The 16,440-nt window shown below is 42.2% G+C and overlaps 1 protein-coding gene across 3 annotated transcripts in view; it reads right to left on the bottom strand.

Moving 5' to 3' along the window:
* The window catches only part of abca2 (ATP-binding cassette, sub-family A (ABC1), member 2), a 592,651-nt gene that overhangs the window by 382,657 nt on the left and 193,554 nt on the right, over positions 1-16,440 (bottom strand). For all 3 annotated transcript variants that reach the window (XM_070862856.1, XM_070862855.1, XM_070862857.1), the window contains exon 3: positions 6,014-6,125. In XM_070862856.1, coding sequence (XP_070718957.1) covers positions 6,014-6,125 — 112 coding nt within the window. The remainder of the gene's footprint in view (positions 1-6,013; positions 6,126-16,440) is intronic.

Raw genomic sequence — 16,440 nt, forward strand, 5'->3', positions numbered from 1 at the left:
CTCCACGACCAGTGGAAACAACCTCTCTGTCTCTATCTTGTCTATCCCTTTCATTATTTTAAATGTTTCTATAAGATCACCTCTCATCCTTCTGAACTCCAACGAGTAAAGACCCAGTCTACTCAATCTATCATCATAAGGTAACCACCGCATCTCCAGAATCAGCCTAGTGAATCGTCTCTGCACTCCCTCCAAAGCTAGTATATCCTTCCTGAAGGTGACCAAAACTGCACGCAGTACTCCAGGTGCAGCCTCACCAATACCCTATACAGTTGCAGCAGGACCTTCCTGCTTTTGTACTCCATCCCTCTCGTAATGAAGGCCAACATTCCATTCGCCTTCCTGATTACCTGCTGCACCTGCAAACTAACTTTTTGGGATTCATGCACAAGGACCCCCAGGTCCCTCTGCACCACGGCATGTTGCAATTTCTCCCCATTCAAATAATATTCCCTTTTACTGTTTTTTTTCCCAAGGTGGATGAGCTCACATTTTCCGACATTGTATTCCATCTGCCAAACCTTAGCCCATTCGCTTAACCTATCTAAATCTCTTTGCAGCCTCTCTGTGTCCTCTACACAACCCGCTTTCCCACTAATCTTTGTGTCATCTGCAAATTTTGTTACACTACACTCTGTCCCCTCTTCCAGGTCATCTATGTATATTGTAAACAGTTGTGGTCCCAGCACCGATCCCTGTGGCACACCACTAACCACCGATTTCCAACCCGAAAAGGACCCATTTATCCCGACTCTCTGCTTTCTGTTAGCCAGCCAATTCTCTATCCATGCTAATACATTTCCTCTGACTCCACGTACCTTTATCTTCTGCAGTAACCTTTTGTGTGGCACCTTATCGAATGCCTTTTGGAAATCTAAATACACCACATCCATCGGTACACCTCTATCCACCATGCTCGTTATATCCTCAAAGAATTCCAGTAAATTCGTTAAACATGATTTCCCCTTCATGAATCCATGTTGCGTCTGCTTGATTGCACTATTCCTATCTAGATGTCCCGCTATTTCTTCCTTCATGATAGCTTCAAGCATTTTCCCCACTACAGATGTTAAACTGACTGGCCTATAGTTACCTGCCTTTTGTCTGCCCCTTTTTTAAACAGAGGCGTTACATTAGCTGCTTTCCAATCCGCTGGTACCTCCCCAGAATCCAGAGAATTTTGGTAGATTATAACGAATGCATCTGCTATAACTTCCGCCATCTCTTTTAATACCCTGGGATGCATTTCATCAGGACCAGAGGACTTGTCTACCTTCAGTCCCATTAGCCTGTCCAGCACTACCCCCCTAGTGATAGTGATTATCTCAAGGTCCTCCCTTCCCACATTCCCGTGACCAGCAATTTTTGGCATGGTTTTTGTGTCTTCCACTGTGAAGACCGAAGCAAAATAATTGTTTAAGGTCTCAGCCATTTCCACATTTCCCATTATTAAATCCCCCTTCTCATCTTCGATGGGACCAACATTTACTTTAATCACTCTTTTCCATTTTATATATCGGTAAATGCTTTTACTATCTGTTTTTATGTTTTGTGCAAGTTTACTTTCGTAATCTATCTTTCCTTTCTTTATTGCTTTCTTAGTCATTCTTTGCTGTCGTTTAAAATTTTCCCAATCTTCTAGTTTCCCACTAACCTTGGCCACCTTATACGCATTGGTTTTTAATTGGACAGGTCAGGGGCAGGTCAGGGGCAATTAAAGGGAGGTTTGAGAATACAAACAAATTCACTGAGGCAGTTATGGATGATTCCTCCACACATGTGAAGCAGAACCAGAGCAGAGGCTGTTGGCTTTGTGTTTAGTAATCCAGCAGAGTTAGTTAGTTGGGGAAGAGCTGCGATCATTATATTGTTTAATTTAATACCATCAAAGCCAAGGCTAAAATCAACAATGTGATGATAAAGGATTTTGGAACAATGAGAAGACATATAGGAAATATTAACTGGGAAGCTACACTTAAAAATTGAACATCGTAAGAAAAAGGAAATTTATTTCCATTTTTATACAGAATGAGGGAAAAAAGGTATATACCATTTGGAACAAAAGCTTTAGCAAAACCCACACCTCGTGGCTTTGTTAGGAAGGAACATGAAAAACAAACAAAAATACTTTACAAAATATATGGAGACAAAAATAGGGAGGATTGGGATTCCTACAAATGGTAACAGAAAACAGCTACAAAAAGTGAGAGAAATAGGGAGGCAGAGTGCATCTTTCCAGCCCTATCCATCTCAGAGCCTCCTGAGAACTGGGGATTGAGAGTAGGAAAATCTGGACCAATATCCCTAAACATGAAGTAGCTGCTCATTAAGCTCGATGAGCTCAAGGCTCCCATGCCTACAGTTGTTTCCCTTTGTCCACTTCTCTCAGTTCAACACAAAGATTTTCTCCACATTACCTCACTTATTTCCTTCATTATATGGGAAAAGGCCCACTGGGATCATGTACCAAGTTCTCCCCTTTTAGTAGAGCTTGGGAGAGAAACAGAATTAGCATCCTGCTACGCACAGTTCACTGATTTGAAACACAGTACCATGATGTTGTTACTTTCCAAACCTTTTTCCACAGTTTTTGTCCTTTCATAAATATTGCAATCAAAAACATCAAGTGGTCTCTTCAACGCTTTATACAGTGTCACCATCACTTGGACTTGCATTCTATGGGTCTATTTCTACACCATAATATACTACTGCTGCCTTTAGCGACACTATGAGAATACAATGAGAATTATCACCGGTACCCTTTTATCGACATCAACACCTTGGCTGACCACGCTTGCAAACATCACAACACCACACCTATGCCAAGAATATGCAGTCTCCAGAGAATACAACCGCTACACCAGCAAAGACATGCCGATCCAGGCCGACTTGAACAACCTACCACCAACCCGCCTCAAATCGAGAAGGCCAAAGCCCTTCAACTATCTCCCCTCAGCCTCGATGAACAGTGGCAAAATGCTTGAAAGAACTGTGACATACAGAATGGATTCCTTACATCGGTCCCCAAAGCATAACCTGAAGGATCTAACCTTCCTCGCAAACAGTAGACAGCCATCAATCGCCTCAGAACTGATCATGGTAGATGTTGCCACCTTCTCCAAAGGTGGACGATTAAAGCATCCCCATCATGCGACTGTGGAGCTCTGAATCAGACCCTGGAGCACATCATTGAGCGCTGCCCTCAGAGGAAATTCACAGGCAACCTGCAAGATGTCCACGCTGTTACACCAAATATCCAACTTAGATATTGACATTTGATTTGTTTTGCTACTACCATACGAAAGAAGAAGAAAAAGCGACACTAGTGTTAGTCAAGTGTTCAAAGTGTGGTAAATATTTAAATGTGGCACCATGTAATAAATCAGAGATGTAGCCCTCAACGTACATTTGGCAAAATAACTTATCATATTGAATTTGCAAAGTGCACTGAAGATATCCAGGAATAGATCACTGATGCAGCAGTCCACAGCCCAACAATGGGTACGGGGAGCAATTATAAGGAGGCTCTGTTGGTCGTGAGGATGGTGGATCGTTTTCATGGTCGGGTCGGAGGATTGGTGAGGTGTCCCACCCGCCCCCCCGCTTGGCGTAGGATGATCCATCTTTCAGATTAGATGTTAAACCGAAGCCCATGTCTGCTCTCTCAGGTGGACATACAAGATCCCATGGCACTACATCGAAGAGGAGCAGGAGAGTTCTCCCCAGTGACCTGGCCAATATTAATCCCTCAACCAACGTCACCAAAACAGATTATCAGGTCATTATCACATTGCTGTTTGTGGAAGCTTGCTGTGTGCAATTTAGCTGCTGCGTGCCCTAACATTACAACAGTAGCTACATTCAAAGGTACTTCATTGGCGGTTAAACAATTTGGGATGTTCTGAGGTCGGAAAAGGCGCTATATAAATGCAAGTCTTTCGTTTATGAGGCAGCAGCTGATGGGACTTTTGTGGAAGCAAAGGAAGAGCATCTATGTTCCTCCTGTCCCCAAATATCCACCACAAACATTTTGGGGCCTTGTGTTCAGTGGCCTCCGGTAAATTCAAAGGGCCCATTGAGTTTGCCGCATTGCTTTCCGCCCGATTGGGTGGGCATTGCGCAGTGCATGCACTGCAGACATAAACTTGTACAGTGTCTTACACACATGGCAAGACCCTAATTTAAAATATATTAACGAGGCACTTGAATGTTTCCGGTGGGAGCTGTGGCCGTCTACTTCAAGGCCGCGTCCAAACCTCCAGTAGCTGTGAAGATGGTGGGAAGTCGGCTGCAAGTTATTTTTTTTTGAAAGTCTTGTCTTGCTACCACCCACCCCCACGGAAAAACGAGACAGCAGCAAGACAAATATCAAACCCCAAAAAAAGGTTTTAACTGAATCTAATTTTCACTAAACCACCAATTCAGGTGTTCTTAAATCACGATTATGGTTCAGTCCAGATATATTTCAATGCAGCCTGGCAGCTCCACTAAATAAAGGTTTGTCCCCAATAGACTATCCTTAATTCTCATCCTTGAGCAATTCTAAAAACAAGGTGCCATTGGAACACAAGATGAATGTGGTGGCAGTGAGTGCCATCTTAGGCAGAGGCTAGAAGATAAAATAGAGGAGGATAAAATGGCTTGCGTGAAGCGAGCAGACAAGTGGAATTAGACATCATAGGCTCGATTTTGTGCTTTAACATTCTAACCCTATATATTCTGTTTCCACAGCACAGATCATAAGACTGGTTGCACTTAATGGGGACAAGAAGCACCTGTGGAGAGAAATTATAAATCCTAAATAAAAATTAACATTAATGCAACTATACCCACTTCCTCAGGTATCTCACTCAAGTGACTCTTCTTCATGTGAGAGCCTAGATAATGAATGCTGCCAGGCTATTCAACGGTAAAGACATTTCCATTAAGTCCAATTCTATTTCCACCTGACAGCCATGCACACACTTGCACATGCACACACAAATGGTCAGGCATACACACACACACATTCAGCACTGGTCACTGGATAGCGATCAGGAGTGGGAACATGTCCAATTTCCCCTTCGCTAATCCAAGGGTGCTGAGGTCAATTGCAGAGGAACTGCGCTATCCTGCCTTAATCCAGCAAACTCAGCACAGACAAGGAAGGGTTCAAACTTGCTAAAGTTACCTTCTTGAGCAATCTTGAAGTGTTTGAGGAATCATGGCTGAAATCATGAGAGTGCTCATTCATTTTCCGTGCAGATTTCATTGCCACTGTGACACAGTAAAAATTCTCAGCGCACTGAGCATTTTGTGACCAGTTTGGTTCCTCGAAAATATAGTTCTAAAAATGTAACTTGTATACTTGCATGGTCTTCTACCCTGTTCCTTAACCAGCCTGTATCAACAACTTTACAGTAAAATTTTTACTTGAGGCCAATGTCATTTTTGAAAATTCAGGAATGTTAGTTGAATTATATGAATTGCTCCAATAGTCGCTGTGGTAGAAAACCCCATATCAATTCCATCACCGAGCAGCCATGCTGCCTTCGGAGCTGCAGAATAAAACAATCCTAAATCCACATTAATGTGGTGGAATGGGATTTGCTTCGCTAAAGGCGGCCGTTTTATAATCTGAAGCACTGGCAGTGTAGTAACACAAGTGTGTTCGTCCCTCGCCAGACAGTGGCACAATGCTGGTATCCACCTTTTTCCTCCCAAGGAGTTCCCAATTTAGCCATGTATCAAAGCGATACTATGAGTAGAGACCAAGCACTGTTGCACAGGGGAGGGGGCATAGGAACAAAGGAACCTTTGTTTGGTGAGTCACCGCAGGGTGTTCTTAGGCATTTCTTTTAATCAACATTGGCTTAGGAGAGAAAATCAACAGGAGAGGAAACGAGTCCCTTAAAAAAAAAATAGGCCATTGGCTTTATTCAAGCAAAGTCATTTTGCACAGGCATTGGCATAGACACTCCTGATCTGTGATAATCTTACAATGGAATCTTGAAATCATTTCACTTTGACTTACGTTGAGTTGGAATACTGCAGGAATCCAAATTCATCCCTCTGGCCATCGGGACACAGAGACTGCATCACGGGGAGTATCCCAGCAGACGTCAGCGGCGCAGCTGTGTAGAATGCTGAAGGGAGACAGCAGTAAAACAGACGGGAGCAAGGAAGGGGTGGGGGGGGGGGGAAGGAGAAGGGCACAGTTCAAAGAGCAGTTAAAGCGACAGCAGAGTAAGGTCACCTTCTTCATGCAATTAATAAAACCCACTACAGGCCAAAGAGTACAAGTCAGAGATCAAAAAGTCATGGTGGTATTTGTTGGCAAAGTATTTATATTTTTGTTGGTTTTAGTAAGAAAGGATTATGAATCAGGTTATTCGATCCCAAGATTTGAGTTAATCACACAACACAAAGTCATGAATTCCTAGCCTAGTGTCTCTTATGTTTAGTTTTGGCCAATACTATTCATGTTAATGATTTGTTGAGTCACTCCTTGTTAAAAAAAATAATTAGAATTTATTATTCAACATGTTTCCACATTACAGGTAAACATAAGAACAATAGGAAACTTTCACAAGAAGACACAGCACTGTCCAATGAAGTCAGCATAAATGAGCCACCTATTCTCTAATTTCTTTATAAATGGGTTTCAGTTGGCAGGTGCATTATCACATGACTATTACGCAAAACCCTCTAGATCGTCAATGGTGAATCAGGGTCTGTAGTACAATAATCTCATCTGTCTGTAATGGACATTTACGATGGTTATCTGCTGGAAATACATTGCCCGTAAAGCTCATGTACCCTCACTGCACCACAAAAATGAACATGGGCTCACCAGAAACTGGCCTTTCAAGGGGCACAAGCAACAAATGCAGCATTTGTTGGCATCGTAGATATAAGACTAAATCGAAGAGATTTGGGACAAAAACAGGAGAAACTTTTTTTGTTTACACAAAGGTGTGAGGCTGTGGAATGCACTATCAGAGTTAGTGACGAAAGCAGAGACCTAGTCAATATAAAAGAATAGATGGTTGAAAGGAAGGGGAATAAGGACTATTGCTCGCTTGGAGGATAAACGGCAACACAGACTGATGTGCCGAACATGTTTCTGTAATGCTATGTAGTTGGGCAAGCATGGCAAGGTCTGTACATGCTCTGAAACGAAGGGAGAGTGAGACTCCTTCCTCCAGGGAAGTCTCAGTCAGTTTTCTTCTGGTGTCATGCTGGGGCCCCGATACTGGATTCAGGCTGGATTAACACTAACAGCAGTATCGATGTAAAAACAAACCACTTCAACTGATGCTACAGTTGTGAATGTGAATGCACCTCAGGAGTGTGAGAGACTACGAGCCAGGAACAAGTCACCTGTCCAGTTGTTTGGCAAACCTGAAGATGATGGGAAGAAAAAAAACTTCCAAATTTGATTTTATGGGGGGGAGGGGGGGGGGGAAGAAAAGTGAAAAACAAAAGTTATATTCCTAATTGAACTACTTTTCCAAATGGCATTACTTGAAAGTTTTAGTCTGCTCTTTTCAGCTATTACCTGCCGAGATCAACATCAACAAAAAACTAAATATCAAATATCTTCTTGTGAAAGTATCTCAAGGACGATCTCAGATCTAGAAAATCAACAGTGCTTGGAATAATTTGTTCCATTGATTTTCATGTCATTATTGATTTCACCACATGACACTTTTGACCTCTCACCTGGAAGGAGTTGAAACATAAAAACAAATTCTCGTAAGTCCATTAGTAGGAGTATTCTGTGCACCTCCCAATTTTTAGGAAATGGAGAATTAAAATGGAAAAGGTATCAACTGAATATTAGTGCATTTGCAAACATTAGATTATCTCTATCCCTTAAACCCACTACACCCCAGCATCTGGACACAGACAGAGACACACTGTCTCAGTGAAATAAATAAAAAAAAGTACATTAATAACAAGAAGAAAATGCAGAAGAAAGAAATTCTTACACATGTCTCTGCCATTCAAAATTGCTGTCTTACCATTAGTGCTAATTATTGTAGTATATTCAGCCATTACAGGGCTTTCTGACCAATGAGCAGTAAGTAATCGTCAAAGCATGGAAGGGATCTGTAGTCTATACATCAACCTCCCTTCTCCAATAGCACAAGATTATATTTGATTGCAGAATTGTCTAGGTAAAATGCAAAGAATCTAAAATCTCCTGGCAGTCGATTACAGATTAGCTCTTTCAAGATGCCTATTAAACAACTGTGATTGTTTATCAGTGCGTTTTTTAGTAATGTTTGAACCATTTGTTTCATTTAGAGATCAGCTTTGGAGTTTTCCATCAAAAGATCCAATCAGTTTTATTTATTTCTTCGATTTAACTGGCAGCGTCGTTCCTTTGAAGCAAGAGACGTTGTTTTGTTCAGCTGGGAAGCTTGAGCCAGAAAAATTCCTTGCAGTCTGTGCCAATCTCCGAACACAACTCCAGCAAAAACCCCCAGGAAATGGCGGAGATCCGGCTATGCTGAGTTTCCTCTTTGCTTTGAAGGAGCAGAACCTCCCTCTGCCCCTCATGAGGCAAAGGATGAAAAGGAGACGGAGCCAAAGGTGGCTGTTCCTTACAACAGGTGTTCCCATCCCTTTGGTTCTGTCAGGACCAGTTATAAGAACATAAGAATTAGGAGCAGGAGTAGGCCATTCGGCCCCTCGAGCCTGCTCCGCCATTCAATATCATGGCTCATCTTCTACCTCAACTCCACTTTCCTGCACTGTCCCCATATCCCTAGATTCCCTTAATATTCAAAAATTTATCAATCTCCATCTTGAATATACTCAAAGACTGAGCCTCCACAGCCCTCTGGGGTAGAGAATTCCAAAGATTCATCACCCACTGAGTGAAGAAGTTTCTCCTCATCTCAGTCCTAAATGGCCGACCCTTTATTCTGAGACTGTGACCCCTGGTTCTAGACTCACCAGCCACAGGAAATACCCTCCCTGCATCTACCCTGTCAAGCCCTATAAGAATTTTGTACGTTTCAATGAGATTATCTCTCAGTCTTCTAAACTCTAGAGAATATAGGCTTAGTCTACTCAATCTCTTCTCATAGGACAATCCCCCCATCCCAGGAATCAGGTTGGTGAACCTTCGTTGCACTCCCTCTATGGCAAGAATATCCTTCCTTAGGTAAGGAGATCAAAACTGTACACAATACTCCAGGTGTGGTCTCACCAGGGCCCTATATAATTGCAATAAGATGTCTTTACTCTTATACTCAAATTCTTTTGTAATAAGGGCCAGCATACCACTTGCTTTCTTAATTGCTTGCTGTAGTTGCATATAAACTTTCAGTGATCCATGTCATGTCTGTGGAGTCCCGTGTGCCCAGTGAGGTAAGACACACCAGCCTTCAAATGAACGGGGGATGTGAGCTCCACCGATGCAGTCCAGGCCAGGGAAGCATCCTGGACCCTCCAAGAACAGCATTCAAGGAGAACATTGAGGGGACGGGGTCAGGGAGGGGCAGGCAGACACTGATGATGCACCTGAAGTGATGTTTGTGCCCAGCAGTGTCATGTTAATGAGATGCCCTGTCAATGAACCCACAAGCTTTGGGTGAAGGTCACAGATGGGCATGACCCTTAATTTTAGGAATGGCGAATTCAGTCTCTGGATTCTGTTGGCAACCAGAAACTGACCATGAAACCAGGAGGAATGCCTGGATTAAGCTACAACTTTATAAAACATTTTTTCCATTCCTTTGGTTTTCTCGTGTTTATTTATTTTATTTAAGTATAAATTGCCGAGCCACAGTGTATTACACAAAAAAACTAACTAATTATTTTAGATTCAACTTGGAACCATGGATTGCAGCTCAGATAATAAGCTTACCATGTAAGGAATCAGAGGCATAAACCATGTGGTGTGATGTGTTGGAGCCCCAGCGTTGACCCTAAGTTGAAGGTCAAGTACAGTTGTCGTTAAGGTACTTGGCCATAGTAATAACCCACTCTGGTCAGAACACAACAGTTTATGAAATGCGGTTCGCACTCAGGAGTACATCCCCAATGGCTGAATATACTAACGTAATCTTCATATCAGATTATGAAGGTTATGATGCTCGGGGACTGATGAAAATTCTCCCACATCTGCAACATTCACCAACTCATAGGATAATCCAACAGGAGCAGGTGCCAATGATCCAGTGCTTTTCTTTGTAAAATGGAGGGGAATATCACCCATAAGTGAACAACTGCCAAGTGGCCACCATACCAAAAATGTTTCTATTGGGCAAAAGAGGCATCAGAAAAAGCTGCTACAAACTGGCTAATGCAGGTTGGGTTTGTTTGTTGGAGGTCAGTGGTTATAGCGACACCTCCGAATTGTGAGCCTCTCAGTGCAACAGTCATCATATTGTTCTTCAATGACTTGTAAGTTTTTACAACATACAGGACTGTATTTTATTTTAGTACTTGCTACACTGTATTCAATTTTGCTTCCTGAATGAATTTGAGCATCTACAGTATCAAAAAGTTTTACAGAAGTTCTGTTTTGAGTGACGTTTTGCCATTTTACGGTTACATAGTCTTTAGGGTTGTAACCAATCCAAAGGTCTTTGCCTCAGGGTTCATCATCTTTGACGTTCCCCCTTCCAAAAAAAACCCCACTACAATCTCATTAAAATGTATTTTTATACTTCAGTGCAATCCGTGGGATGTACAGGGTACGTCTCGACTGCAAATTTGGCATCAGTGACGAGTGGTTTCCACTTCAAATGATACTAAGATTGCAGTGCAACCATGAAGCTGGGTCTCAACCTGGTCTTTTTCAAAGGGTGATTTTCTCTGGTTGAATCTCGAGTTAGAGTTTTGGGAAAGCAATCTTAGTTTAGCAATAAAGATACAATAGCAAAATACTGCGGATGCTGGTAGTCTGAACTAAAAACAGAAATTGCTGGAAAACACTCAGTAGATTAGGCAGCATCCGTGGAGAGATAAACAGAGTTAAAAGGTAATGGAGCAGAAATGTCTCTCAGTTTCTCTCTCTTCACAGATACTGCCTGACCTGCTGAGTGTGTTCCAGCATTTTCTGTTTTTTTTAAATCTTAGTTTAAGAGAGTCGGCCCTTCTCAATAAAGGATCTCAAACTTTACTTACAGGAACAGGAGTAGTCCATTCAGTGCCTCGAGCCTGTTCCGCCATTCATTAGATCATGGTCTGATCTGTACCTGAACTGCATTTCCAAAGTCTATTTTTATGGTTAACAATTGCTGTAATAGGCACAGAATTCTTTTAATGTCTGATGAGTTATAAATACGCAGCAGAGAGGTACTCACTGTTGCTAGCATCAGCCTCCCACCACCGCCAAGTATGCTGGCTGCTCAGACGGAGGTCGAGATGTTCCAGAGTGATATCTGAAGCAGTCATGCTCATTACACGTCTCATCACTCAACATCAGGTTAAGTACTGCAAGAGTACCCCAGTTTGAGACCCAGTTCATTCTATTTTGCTTAATGGTTCGTTTGACTAACATTCCTCCAGTTATAGCTTTCACTTAGAAATGAAAGAGAGTCTGAAACATTGTTGTGTTTATTTTGAACATAGTGAAAAAGTACTCGTTGCAAAATTGCTCGAGCACTTGGCCTCTTGTTGGTGTCGCTCCTGCACGCCTCAGGTTGAAAGTTAGCTTTCATCAAAAGAGGATGGAGATCAGAAGCTAGATCAGACATGTCCTCTCATGGGAGCAATACGGTGCTTACAAAGTATCAGATCAAGGGGCACCACTGTGTTTTGGATTGTTTCCTGGTTCTTCAAGCTCAGCTACTCTGAAATCGGCCCTTCAGAACTAACAAATTGGTTGCCGGGCAGAGTCTATGCTGTAGCGGTGACTTTATCTGCTGCACCACAGCGTCCAATAACTTTTTTAAGTTGGGTTAACTTTTAAATAAAGTTGCAATGGGCTGAAAGCTGTTTTAGTGGCGGAAGCACAGGAAGCACTCGTTACAATCCGAGTGACTGGCATGCATCATTCCACCAGGGCAATGCTCTTATTAAATTGAAGTTGCAGAGTATGTGACATTGTTCATCAGTCCCCAGGTTTAGTCTAATCTGAAAAAGTTAATAATTAAAGGAGACAGATTATCGTTTTATTCAGAACCCAAAGCAATGGAGAAAGTTAAGCTACTTTCCCATGATGCTTTGTTTAAAAAAAAACACCTAAACCAGCAACTTACAGACTGGACAGCATGCAGCATGGCAGCAAGTCAAGCAGGTAGACAGGTGAAAAGAAAAGAATGTTACGACAAAAGAAAACACACAACGAAAAAAGAAAAAAAAAAACAATATTAAAATGAATTCAGAACTGAGAGAATTCACAATACATTTATTAGCAAACCACAGTGTGTGAGCATGTATGAGAGAGTGTGTGTGTGTGTGTGAGAGAGAGAGAGAGAGAGAGAGTGAGAGAGAGAGTGTGAGGTCTCAGACAATCACAAACCGTGCGAGACAGACATTCGGTTGCTCTTTTGCGATGTGGAGCAAATTAAAATAGTATGCCGATGATAACGTGCCCCAAGCATTCTTTCTCAAGTTATGAAAAACTCATTAGTCCTGCAACTGCAAGTGAGTTATGGCGGTCCCTGACACAAGTGAATTAACAACTGGTGAATTCCATCACCATTCTATTCTACAGGCATTGTTAGGGCGGCCGTGGCATGAGAAATGGTGCATCATCCCCTGATATTTTGTACACATGGAATTTTTTCAGTTTCACTGGTATCTTCACCACCTTCACAGGATGGTACAAATGTCAGGATCATCCCATAGCCTAAAAGGACGAATGACAGGTGGGCTGAATGTTGCCAAGGGTCATCACTGCATAGATAATTAGAAAGGAGAAACAACATGTTGGTTAGGAAATATATCACCATATCCTTGTTTAAAATATCCAACAAAAAGACCAAGTGAGGGCAGGATCAGGCTCAACTGTGATGCAGTCACACCTACCCCGCTGCCCTCCTTCCCCGACCCCTCAGCTGCCTTAGTTGAATGGCTGTAAAGCACACTTGCTGACTCGGTTCAGATGTGACGAGTTCCACTTGGACATGGTACCAAGACACCTGACACACATGGAACTGAAGTCATCACAAACCAGTGCTGCCACATTTCCATTTGAAGATCAAAGTTAACTGTCAAATAACTACCGACAAAAGATAGTGGAAAATTTGTGACACAGGACCCCATGGTATATTGCAAGGTTTGGCATTATTACCAACAAAAAACCCGATGACCTTGATCATGTTAGAAAATTATTTTTGAATGTCTCTCTTAAGCCTCTCGCATTTGTCAAAAATTTGCCTGTTCTTCCAGCGAAGAGATCGAAATCCTATCTGTCCTAAATCCCCCTGAACCAGCTGTAGGGCCACGCTGCAGAGGTCCCAGTCTGCCTGCCACAGATGGCACAGGTTTCAGGAGTTACTGGGGTGGAGCAGCTCACAATACCAAGCAACAGTGCAGAAGCAGCACCTCTGCTCTTACTTTCTCCATGTGCCCGACCCCACCCTGTTATATTACTGGTTGATCACACAGTGGTGCTGACTGTGGGTTTAAATCTACACTCTGGATGACTCCGTGCTACAGACAAAAGGCTTTAAATTTAGGGGTGCAGGATAGAGGGAAGGAAAAATATCAGCGAGTTCTGGAATTGACGCGAAAATGCTGCACTGAAAGGGACAACAAATTTGCAACCTTCCGTGCTAATTGACTTGTGTCTGTGTAGTTAGAAATCATTGTGTTGTGTTACTTAACTCCAGCTCAAAGTTACTATCTATTTCAAAAGTTGCACCAGGTTTATATACTATATTTCTGCAATTATATATTTGTGCATGTTTTTTTTTTAAATGATTAAAAGATTTACAGCAGTGTACAGGGATATAATGAGTCTGCACATACTGAACCCAAAGTGTGCGGTCAGCACAAATCACAGAGACTTGAACAGAAAATACGCAGTATTAAAGACAGTTAAACCAGAGCAAAAACAAAATAACCCACTGGTATTCACTGCATGCAATCTGTACACATAACCAGCAAAATAAAATAAAACTAACATGTAACAAGCTATCAGTCGTTAAAACCCTCAGAGCAAAGGTATTTCATCATTATAATATACTTTTCCCCCACATGGACAGTGATTATTAAATGTTGGCAGATTTTGCAGTCACAAACTCTTTATTCATAAGGCTATTTTGCAACCTACCTTCGAGCATTTAGTTGCTATAATTAACTCAATGTTAAAAAGGGGCAAGTTAAATCGTGAAAAACATAAACCTTACTCCCAAACTGAAAAAGATTGTAATGTGTTGTTTTTTTAACATTTTACGGGAATCAAGACTGGTTCTCAGCCCTGGGGACACGACTTGCCACAGAAAAAGGTCAGGCTGTGGTCTCCAAGGCTTCTTTATTAAGCTGTCGGCCAGTGATGTTGCTGTTGGGTGTCAGGAGCTGCCATCTGACCCTGAAAAGCTCCTGTGATCATGTTCGCTCAACAGTGGGACTTCACATCCTTAAAACTCAAACTTTCCAAACCAAGATGCAGTTTAGGAAAAGAACTGCTGATCGTCTTTAGGATTTTTCAGGGACAGTGCTGTCACTATTTTAATACGCCAAATAGGGGTTAAAATTCGAATTCAAGCCAAATGAAGGGTGGGAGGAGACTTGTGTGGAGAATAAGCATGGATCAGTTGGGCCGAAGGGCCTGTTTCTGTGCTGTACATTCTACGTAATTTTATGAATGGTGTGCAATTCTTCCTATTGAACTCTCAAATCAGGCTAATCACTGTAAATAAAAACAAACTAGTTATAACCATCTCCTAACGCTCCTTATCCCCCTTTGCCATCACCACTAGTTCAGAGTCCACTTACCCCCAGTAATGGCCCTCCAGCAGAGACTGGTCCCAATAATCACCAACACAATTATGTAGTCGGGCAGCAGGAAAGCAGAGGATGACCGCTACCTTTGTTTCCCCTCAAGAATATTGTGATCGTCAGCGTGAGGCATGATTCTGCTGGGAAATGGAAAGCCTTCCCATTTTGGGTACCGTGTGTCAGCATGAAGCACTTTCAAGATTCAGTGTACAATAGTTAGGTACTGCGCAGAGCTCCCTCTACTCAATGTTAACCTCGGAAGAGAGCAGACCTATTTCATATTTTCTATACTAACAATTCAGTGCCAAATTAGGGACAACTTTTGTGTTTGGGCAAATTGGGTTGAGACTACCCAAACACAGTAAGGAGTGGACTTTCAACCTACCAATATGGGCTAGGTTTGAATCCAGGTCCCTCAGGTGAAAGACCAGTGCCAGTGCCTCCCAGTTCATATGCTGGTTCAATCTGCCTTACCTTAAATTCTCGAGTTAAGGTGCCATGCCATGAAGACAGCAGACAATTCAATTCACCAGATATAGCCACAAACAGGCTGCAATTCAGGTGTCACTGGTTCAAGGTTCTGACAGGAAAAGGCTAATTTAATGGTGATTTTTGTCTCACATGATGAGTAACCAATACTTGAAATGGAAATGATAGGGCAGTCAAGGCAAAAAAAACTTTGGGAGTCATTTAAAAGACAGTTGAATGCCGCGATGGGGATCAGTAGGGTTTTCTAGATTTACAAGCTTGGATGGGCCCATGGGCCTTGCTCATCCTCATTTATTTCATTACAGTAAAGACTGAACAGGCTGGTGCTCTTTTCTCTTGAAAAGAGAAAGCTGAGGGTTGACCTAATAGAGGCCTTTAAAATTTTGAAGAGGCTTGATAGGGTAGATGTTTCCACTTGTGGGGAGTCCAAAACTAGGGGTGATAAATACAAGATAGTCATTAATAAATCCCATAAGAAATTCAGGAGAAGCTTCGTTAGACAGATAGTGGTTAGAATGTGGAACACGCAACCACAAGGAGTGGTTGAGGTGAACAGCATAGATACATTGAAGGGGAAACTCGATACGTACATAATTAGGATTGGAGGCGGCTCGTATGAAACATAAACATCGGCATAGACCAGTTGGGCCAAATGGTCTGTTTCTGTGCTGTACATTATATGTAATTCCTGTAAGAGTTGGAGCTGCAAGTGTTGGAGCTTGCTAATTCATTGGCCAGGTATGATTGAACTCATTGCTTCAACAAACAAATCATCTACGCAAGATCATTATTGCATGAAGAGCACACAGATAGCGACGAGGAGGAAGTGAGCTGGAATTTTCCATGACAATAAAGCCTATTTTGAACATTACAAGGTTTCAGAACTAGTGAGTCACAGAATGAGCAAAAGGGCAACTATTTAAATATATTTTCCATTTTTCTTCCTCCTCACCTGACCTGTGCTCGGAATCAATTTCACAGGCGTCAGCAATTGGTAACTGCCTTTCCCAAGTGGTTGTTCATGTGTGGGTCTAGATAGCGACTGTCAACATGTTGCTC

The sequence above is a fragment of the Pristiophorus japonicus genome, chromosome 20 (genome assembly GCF_044704955.1).
Source record: "Pristiophorus japonicus isolate sPriJap1 chromosome 20, sPriJap1.hap1, whole genome shotgun sequence".
Lineage (NCBI taxonomy): Eukaryota > Metazoa > Chordata > Chondrichthyes > Pristiophoridae > Pristiophorus > Pristiophorus japonicus.